Source organism: Oncorhynchus mykiss, chromosome 1 (genome assembly GCF_013265735.2).
Source record: "Oncorhynchus mykiss isolate Arlee chromosome 1, USDA_OmykA_1.1, whole genome shotgun sequence".
Classification (NCBI taxonomy): Eukaryota; Metazoa; Chordata; class Actinopteri; order Salmoniformes; family Salmonidae; genus Oncorhynchus; species Oncorhynchus mykiss.
Genome location: NC_048565.1, coordinates 81,047,039 through 81,056,840, shown reverse-complemented (window position 1 = coordinate 81,056,840; position 9,802 = coordinate 81,047,039). Strand labels below are relative to the sequence as shown.

The window sequence follows — 9,802 nt, the reverse complement described above, 5'->3', positions numbered from 1 at the left end:
TTTAATCTTTAATCCTTTGGAAATGGGTAACTGAGGAGACTAATGTGCCAACTCACTTTGCCCCGAAAGAGAAGTGAGGCATGAAAGCAAGGAAGGGCATTGGGGCACACTGGCCACCGTTTAATTTAATCTTGTGCAATCAAATCAAAATCATGTAATATCGATGTACAATCAGGTCCAAAATGAACGGCACCCTTGACAAAGATGAGTAAAAAAGACTGCATAAAATAAATAATATAAATACTGAGCTACTAAGCAATTGTTCAGAAAAATTGATTTTGTTTAACAAGTAATGCATTTTCTCTCTCAAAGAAATAGGGGTAAAATTATTGGCACCCCTAAAGATTATTATAAATATAAACAAACAAAATAAAATCTGCATTAACATTCTACTTTTTTAAATGATTATTATCTTATGGAATGCGTTTTGGTCTTCCGTGGCTTCCTGTTTTACTGGGGTAGATAAATGAAGCAACACGCATAGGAAAAAGCAAATAACTCACAAATGGTTATTGACCTTCATAAATCAGGTAATGGGTACTGGAACAGTGGTAATCTTGCCTGATATTGAATGCATGTGTATTTTTTTCCCCACGCAAAGTGAGGAAGATGGTTCTGGAGGCAAAGAAATGTCCAAGGGCCACAGCTGGAGAATTACAGAACTTGGTCACATCTTCGGGTCACCAAGTTTCCAAATCTACAATTTGACGCCATCTCCTTTGCCAATAGGCTCTTTGGAGCGGTTGCCAGAAAGACACTTTCATTGAGAGCAACCAACAAATGTAAATGCCTGGAGTTTGCTAAACGGCATTGGCACTTGGATTGGAACAGGCGCTATGGTCAAATAGAGCTCTTTGGCCTGGAAAGAAGGATACATATGCAGACCTACTCATACCTACTGTAAAATATGGTGGGGAAGCTTTGCTGTTACAGGGCTATTTTGCTTCCACCAGCTTGGAAAACCAATATGAATTATATATGTCAACATAATGCAAAAATTCAACATGGATGGTCTCATGTTGGTGAGCTAAACAAAGATAAATATTCAAACCAAGTCAATGGTCAATCCCAACATGAATGAAGCAGGTCTTTATTGTCGATCATCAGTGATCAAATGGCAACTTGTCAGCAAGCTAGTTCATATAATAAGCAGTTAATTGGATAATGATTTAATTCATGAAACACATTCATGCAAAGTTCACCCTGGATTGGGCAGATCGATAGTCCACAGAGAAGGGGAACAGAAAACATATTGAATGTACCCATAACAGAATACTATCTTTCTCCCTCTTCCTAACATCACATTATGTATTCATTGATAAAGTACAACAGTCAATGCTTTAGATTGGATACTTTATCTTGACATTCTTAAAAATGTAGGTACATGTAGTTTGTAATAGCCTTGATTGGTTAGCATTTTTCCGCATTTCAATTTACATTTAGTTATGAATGCTGTAGTTTGTCATCGCTGCAAGTTTTTTCTTCCTGATTACATTCAATATTAAGTTCCATCTCTCTCACCAAACAATCTTTTGAATCATGTCAAATTACACACAGATATTTAACACATTTTTGTTAGTTTGAATGCAGCAGCATTATTAGAGCTTGAGGAGGTCTCATCCAACAATTTGATACTTCTGAAAAATAAAGTTAACAAAACAAATGCAATTACATTTTTTTTCTCAACAGTTCTTTGATTTATCAAATAAAAATAAAGATGACCTTTTGTCTCAAGAAGTAACTATATTATGTACAATAAACTATTATGGAAAACCAGAAGCAAGTATATTTCAAGGCATGCCAAATTTCTTAGAAATGCTGATTGGTAAAAAAGTAAAATAGATGGACCAATTAAAAGCAAACTTTTATTAGTGTGAGCCAATGAAATTGCTTCATATTAAACTGTGAATGATTGGCATCACATAGCAGCTCTACCTGAGTGCATGTCTCACTAAATTGTTCAAGACATTTTGGGGTGACATCAGAAAGTTGTTGGGGTATTGTATGAAGCAAAATAAATGGATTTGAAAACGTATTGTACTAGAGTAGATGTTTCGTTGTATTGTAAGTTGTATTATCCTTGTCATTTGATGAGAGAAATTATGATTCCTGTAAGATAAAAGGGTAACACATTATACGTGAAGCACAGAATAACATACTGAGAAAAGACAAAGAAACATAGTGACATTTAAAGTGCAAAATAAATCAAATTCTACAGTGATGTTTTTAATATGTAAGTAGGTACACGGTATGTTCAGAATCATAGGATTTTGTAACTGGTAAAATGTTTTAGCAAAATGTCGTAAATGAGAATGATTGATGATTTACACCTGAAGTAAACATTCTATGAAACTGTATAACTAGCACTACTTCCTCATGTGTATAAACTGTGAAGGACTTTTCAAAATGTTCAGAACTGGGAGTGGAGAAAAATGGGGTAGGGCCATGCTATTTCATTTTTAGTCGGGGGGGGGGGTTGAGTATTTTTTTGTATCTAGTCCAGGTTAGATTAAATGTCATATTGCTCAAGAGTTTGAGAAGTAGTTGCTTATTACATCTCAATGTGTGCCCGATGCTGTCCCTCATCCCTGATTATCTGCAGGGTGCGCAATATTAAGTGCTCCTAGTGTGGTCTCAATCAAATGATCCATATTCTATAGGCTATAGGCCTAGGCTATACGAAGAGCATGCTCGGAGAAGCACAGGGCAAAGTTATATTTCCAAGAAAATGTACTTCCCGTGTTTTTGCGCTGCTGGGATGGTGTATATAAAACTAGGCTACACAGCATTATACACTTCAATGGATAGGCTATCCCAATCATGAACCCCGGCCTGCCCTGCTCTTGCTGATGTAAACCCTTTTGTGCTGCCTAACCAATGACTGTGCTGTATACGTTGGCACTTCAGGAGATGAGTGAATGGCTTCTTTTGAAAATAATGTTGACATTTTTATTTTATTTTATTTTTTACAATTCCTGTGCGTTCGGACTGGGCCTGTTGATGTCCTGTTCAGTTTGAGAGGGAAAGCGTGGCGATGAAAAGGAGGACCGGTGGTAAGCTTGCTACTGCTTTAATTGATTTGAATAAAAACGATATGTTTCGCTGCCCATAATGAATATATTTCTCAGACTTATTGACCTCACAATAAGCCAGATTCTAGTAATTTACACAACCAACATTACTATGAAGCACCAGCCACAGATATTTGAGAAGGCTTAATTCATTTAAACGGTCTTCATTTTAATTTGACTTTAGGCTACTAACAACAAGAGCGTTTTGTGTTGAAGACTATGTCTTCATATTCAAGGAAGACGAGCTAGGCCTTCCTGTGTGACAGGAGGTAGGTCTTCATATTTGAGATAGGGCTTGTGATTGATGCGATTGGCTTGATGAAACATGGCTCAAACCTGATGAATTTACTGCGTTACATGAGGCCTCTCCTTCTGGTTACACTAGTGACCATATCCCCACACATCCTGCAAAGGCGGAGATGTTGCTAACATTTATGACAGCAATTTTCAATTTACAACGTTTTCGTCTTTTGGCTTCTAGTCATGAAATCTATGCAGCCTACTCAGTCACTTTTATAGATACTGTTTACAGGCCTCCTGGGCCATATACAGAATTCCTCACTGAGTTCCCTGAATTCGGATCTCGTAGTCATGCCAGATAATATTTTATTTTATTTAGACTCAGTGGGTTTTGTACCAAACACACTAAAAGTGGCAGTAATAAAGCCGCTCCGTAAAAAGCCTTGAGATAAAAAAAAGAAAATATCTGCCAATATCGAATCTCCCATTCCTCTGAAATTGTTATTTAATAAAAAGCTGTTGCTCAGCAACTCACTGCTTTCCTGATGACAAATAATGTAAACTAAATGCTCCAGTCTGGTCTTAGACCCAATCGTAGTACAGAGACCGCGATGGTGAAGGTGGTAAATTACATTTTAATGGTGTCAGACCAAAGCTCTGCGTCTGTCCTCGTGCTCCTAGACATTTGTGCCGCTTTTGACACCATCGATCACCACATTCTTTTGGAGAGATTGGAAACCGTAAGTGGTTTACACAGACGTTTATGTGTGGTTTAGATCTTATCTGTCGAAAATATATAATTCTGTCTCTGTGGATGGTTTATCCTCTGAAAAATCCAAATTAAGTTTGGGTGTTCCTCAAGGTCTGTTTTAGGAGCACTATTTTTTTCACAATAGATTCTACCTCTTTTGGATGTAATTCGGAAACACAATGTCAACTTTCACTGCTATGCAGACAACACAGCTGTACATTTTGATGAAACATGGTGAAGCCCCAAAACTGCCTACCCTGGAAGCCTGTGTTTCAGACATAAGGAAGTGAATGGTGGCAAATGTTTTACTTATAAACTCTGACAAAAGAGAGATGCTTGTTCTAGGTCCTAAGAAACAAAGAGACCTTCCGTTGAATCTGACAGTTAATCTTGATGGTTGTACAGTTGTCTCAAATAAAACCTAACCTACAAAGCATTACATGGACTTGCTCCTACCTATCTCTCAGATTTGGTCCTGCCGTACATACCTACACGTACGCTACGGTCACAAGACGCAGGCCTCCTCATTGTTCCTAGTGTTTTTAAGTAAGCAGCTAACGAGGGCTTTCCCCTATAGAACTACATTTTTATGGAATGGTCTGCCGATCCATGTGAGAGATGCAGAATCGGTCTTGACCTTTAAGTCTTTACTGAAGACTCATCTCTTCAGTAGGCCCTATGATTAAGTGTATTCTGGCAGAGGGGTGTGACGGTGAACGGCAAGGCTCTGGAGTGACGAACCACCCATGCTGTCTCTGACTAGCTGGCTCCCCTCTCTCCACCGGGTTTCTCTGCCTCTGTCCTTATTATGGGGGCTGAGCTACTGGCTTGTTAGTGCTCTCCCATCCCGTCCCTAGGAGGGGTGCATCATGTCGTGCCAGGCTTTATTCCCGCTTTATTCGACTTGAGTGGGTTGAGTGATTGATGTGATCTTCCTGTCCGGTTTTGCACCCCCTCGGGATTGTGCGGTAGGGGATATCCACCTTGTCTCAGGGTAGTATGTTGGTGGTCTGTTGATATCCCTGTGGTGGTGTGGGGGCTGTGCTTTGGCAAAATAGGTGGGGTTATATCCTGCCTAGTTGACCCTGTTCGGGGGTATCGTTGGACGGGGCCACAATGTCCCCCGACCACCCCCTGTGTCAGTCTCCGGTATCTATGCCGCAATAAATAGTCTATGTGCCGGGGGGCTAGGGTCAGTCTGTCCTATTTGGTGTAATTATCATGTCTTATCTGATGTCCTGTGTCATTTTAAGTATGCGCCCTCTAATTCTCCAATCTCTCACTTGCTCTCTCTCTCCCCTCCAGGAGGACCTGAGCCCTTGAACCATGACTCAGGACTACTTGGCCTGACAACTCTTGGCTGTTTTCCCTCCCAAGTCCACCTGGTCATGCTACAGCTCAATTATTGCTGATCTGCCTGCGGCTATGGAATCCTGACCCGTTCACTGGACATGCTCCCTCGCACTCTCTCTCTGTCCCCTTCTCTCTATACCACACCTGCTGTCTTAACCTCTGAATGCTCAGTTATGAAAAGCAAACTGACATTTACCCCTGAGGTGCTGACCTGTTGCAACCTCTATAAACACTGTGATTATTATTTGACTCTGTTGGTCATCTATGAACGTTTGAGCATCTTGAAGAACGATCTGGCCTTAATGGCCATGTACTCTTATAATCTCCACCCGGCACGGCCAGTAGAGGACTGACCACCCCTCAGAGCCTGACTCCTCTCTAAGTTTCTTCATAGGTTCCAGTCTTTATAAGGAGTTTTTCCTAGCTACCGTGCTTTTACATCTGCATTGCTTTCTGTTTGGGGTTTTAGCCTGGGTTTCTGTATAAGGGTCTAGTCTGCTATTTAATAAATACATTGTGAAGGATTCGTGACAAGCTACAGGCAGGCAGGAGTGGTCAGCATTTCAACAGCACATCAAAAACAGCACTTTAATGACATGCCTATACATTTTTCATTAAGGCTGTTTAAAATAATTACTTAGAATGAAATATCAATGAAACAAAAAAATCCTAATTGGGCTACACTGTCATTCTACAGTGCCTTTGAATTGACTTTTAGAAACATGAGTTTGGCCCGTCTTTGGTTTGAGGATCATGTGGTGAGCTATGCATGTCTATTTTGTAACAGGAATGTAACGGAATAAAATAGAATGAATTAGAAAATGATAGTTTTACAATTGAAATAAGTTGCAAGTGCATATAGGCCTACCTGATGATCTGCGGCTACTGTGTTAAAAAAACAAATTCATTTATGATCAGATACTCAGATACTGGTTCGGTTGTTCTACATGTTTACAGTTGATAGACAACTTTAGCACTGTTCCAAACTGAAGACGATCCTATTTTTTTAACAATAGCGTATAGAAATCAAAATGTCTCCTGTGCTGCAGCATGCGCTCATTCGTTGTCATGCACTGTTGAGGTATTAGACGAAATTCTGCTTCTGAGTTGATAAAAGGCAATTTTTTTCTCAGAACTGCAAATAAGATGATAAGATTCATGCAGTGCTTTTATTATAAAGCAGAGCTTTTCACCACTACCCTTGTCCACAGTGGTCTGCGAATCCACAACCTTCTGGCCCACCGCCCTTGCTACTTAGCCATGTAATGCTTATGAAACGGTTTCATGTAATGCTTACAGTTTCTAAAACTGCATATCTAAGGCTCTTGTCTGTCCTACGAGTGAGGGTAAACATTAGGCATGTTGTCTGCTATCCACTTTGTTTGAATTATTTTTTGGGGTATAGGGGAAGGTCACTAGTGTTTTTTCAAGTGTGCAATATTTTTTACTGAAGGGAGGGACATCAATTTTCTTTTCCGAGAGGTCTGATTTCCTCCAGGTATCCCTCATTATAAATAAAGTACAGTCCCTAATACAACAATAACAGAAATCATGCTCATTTGGACACATTCCACAGTATCTATCTTTAAATGTGTTTCTGATTTAATATGAGCCTCAAATGGCAACCTACTCCCTATGGGCTCTGGTCAAAAGTAGTGCACTAATTTGGGAATATAGAGCCATTTGGGACTCTGTAGGTACATCTAATGAACTCCTCCAAAATAAAAGCCACTCATGATCATATCTGGGTGAACCGTTTCCCAAGGTAGACAAGAACACATGCTGACCATTACAAAGCCACAAGTACATCGACTTTATGCATTCATTTCGATTCCCTCAAAATCCTTTTCTATCTCAATGAAAAAGACAGAGGAATAATGAGACTTATTTCGGTAACACTTTACAATAAAGGTACCTTAATTTAAAGCGTCACCCTTAGTTCAAACAGAGATATTGGCCTACTGCATGAAACATTTAGCAGCACTTGAAGCAGCTCCTGGTGAAGTGTGATATTGTCTAATGAACACCTTCATAGGGCTTTATGAGACTGTATACTACTCTATGGCGGTTATCATACAGTAGGTCGGGCACAGGTTTTCATTCCAAAATGCAAATTTACCAGTCCCTGATTATTATCTACATGACGGTAACTTTACTCAAAGCACCTTGTAAAGTGTTATAATGCTTTAAAAACCTTAATAGAATCTCATAGATGCAGTCATTGAGCATTGTGAAACTTGACAATCAAGTAATAAGGCATGAGAGAGATATTAATAATATATAACAGTCTCTGGTACCTAATTGCTTTATTGTAGTTTCATAATGCTCCATGACTTCTATAAGGTGCTATGAACGCTTATAACGCAATATAACAGTTCAGAACTCTTCATAAGAAGGAACGTCAAGTGTTACCTAAACTACTATCCGTGGTCTGACCTAAATAACGTTCATCCTATAATTTAGCTATATATTATTTTCATATCACACGTAATCATTTTAATTTAAAGCACTTCTTTAAGCAAACTAGTAAGTGAGAACAGAGGAGGCTGCTGCTCTGCTGTTGCAGTTTTTTTTCTTCCCTGGAAGCGTTAGTGATGGGAGGAGTAGACAAGAACTGGTCTTAGAACAGGTCTTATTAAGGCATACGAGGGCTGCTGTACTGAGTCAGAATCACAGGGGGGCTAGGGGAGGCTAGTGGAACCCCATAACAAATGAGGCACCCCACAATCGATATGGACATTGGGCACCATCATCGTGCAGAGCCCCAAGAGTCAATGTGTAATTCAAACCCTGCTAAGGAACAAGTTCCCAGACAGGTGCAGGGAGGCCTCAGCTGCAGAAGGAGGTAACAAACACCCACTTCCATAGTCTGTGGCATTGGGGGTCACACCCACTTCCCTAGTCTGTGGCATTGGGGGTCACACCCACTTCCCTAGTCTGTGGCATTGGGGGTCACACCCACTTCCCTAGTCTGTGGCATTGGGGGGTCACACCCACTTCCCTATTCTGTGGCATTGGGGGGTCACACCCACTTCCCTAGTCTGTGGCATTGGGGGGGTCACACCCACTTCCCTAGTCTGTGGCATTGGGTGGGTCACACCCACTTCCCTAGTTTGTGGCATTGGGGGGTTACACCCACTTCCCTAGTCTGTGGCATTGGGGGTCTCACCCACTTCCCTAGTCTGTGGCATTGGGGGTCTCGCCCACTTCCCTAGTATGTGGCATTGGGGGGGTCACACCCACTTCCCTAGTCTGTGGCATTGGGAGTCTCACCCACTTCCCTAGTCTGTGGCATTGGGGGTCTCACCCACTTCCCTAGTCTGTGGCATTGGGGGGTCACACCCATGGTCACACCCACTTCCCTAGTCTGTGGCATTGGGAGTCTCACCCACCTCCCTAGTCTGTGGCATTGGGGGTCACACCCACTTCCCTAGTCTGTGGCATTGGGGGTCTCACCGCTGCCTGGTGCTCTCTATTACTGGTTTTGTTCTTGGCCTTAACTGTGATTAGAAGCAGACCCCTCTTTGTTATCTTAAGCTGAGAGTTGAAACATAGTGTTTTTGCACAAACACGTTTGAGGTCGTGGAGTTACTCTGACATACAGTAGATAAAGGGGTGTGTGAAGTGCAGTGTGGATGTTCTGGTGGATAGATAGCCCTGATACACTAAGCTAGGCTATATTATCTGGTGGTTGTCTTGCTCTCAGAAGCATCTGACTTCCCCTTGGTGGGTGTGGATGTAGATGACAACGGGTAAAGTTTGCCTCGCCTCCTGGGCATCGCAGGGGCTGAGGAATCATCGGTTTGAGGCGGTCTGGGTTTTAGCGGAAGTGCAGTCTGCGCCCGCACGGATATGAGCTGCCTCCGGACTTCTGTAACTGCAGCCCCCCGGCGTGGGCGCTGAGGGGAGGGGCTGTCGGTCCGGGAAGTGGAGTAGCAACAGGGGGAGGTGCTGAGGCTACGGGGGGAGGGGCATGCAGAGAGAGGGGTTCGGGAGATGAGCCCACGCAGGGGGGTCTGGGGGGTGGAGAATAAGAAGGAGGAGTTGGCCCCGGGTCCGGGTCGGGACTGCAGAGTCTGGGACCTCTGGTGCAGTGGAACATTTATTCTTGGGGTCCTAGTTTTGTGAGATTGATGCCTGAAACACAGAGATACAATACAGAGATAGTCATATATGTAGAATGATGCTTTGAATTCTGAATTATGTTCTAGAATTATGCTTAAAGATCATAATCTGGAGGTTTTCACATAGTAATATTATCAATTCAGAATATTATTCAAAGGGCTGGGTGAACAACAGAGTGGATAAAAGGCAGCCTTGGCGTGAGCCTCTAGAGATCGGGAATTGATAAGAACATGCGTTTCCTGTCAAATACGCTTTTAATTGA

The 9,802-nt window shown here is 41.8% G+C and overlaps 1 protein-coding gene across 3 annotated transcripts in view; it reads right to left on the bottom strand.

Annotated features, from left to right (window-relative positions):
- Nucleotides 1-235: 235 nt before the first annotated feature.
- Nucleotides 236-9,802, bottom strand: part of LOC110532748 (tau-tubulin kinase 1) — a 41,901-nt gene continuing 32,334 nt past the window's right edge. For all 3 annotated transcript variants that reach the window (XM_036986726.1, XM_021616873.2, XM_036986735.1), the window contains one exon: nucleotides 236-9,552. In XM_036986726.1, coding sequence (XP_036842621.1) covers nucleotides 9,096-9,552 — 457 coding nt within the window. In that variant the 3' untranslated portion in view covers nucleotides 236-9,095. The remainder of the gene's footprint in view (nucleotides 9,553-9,802) is intronic.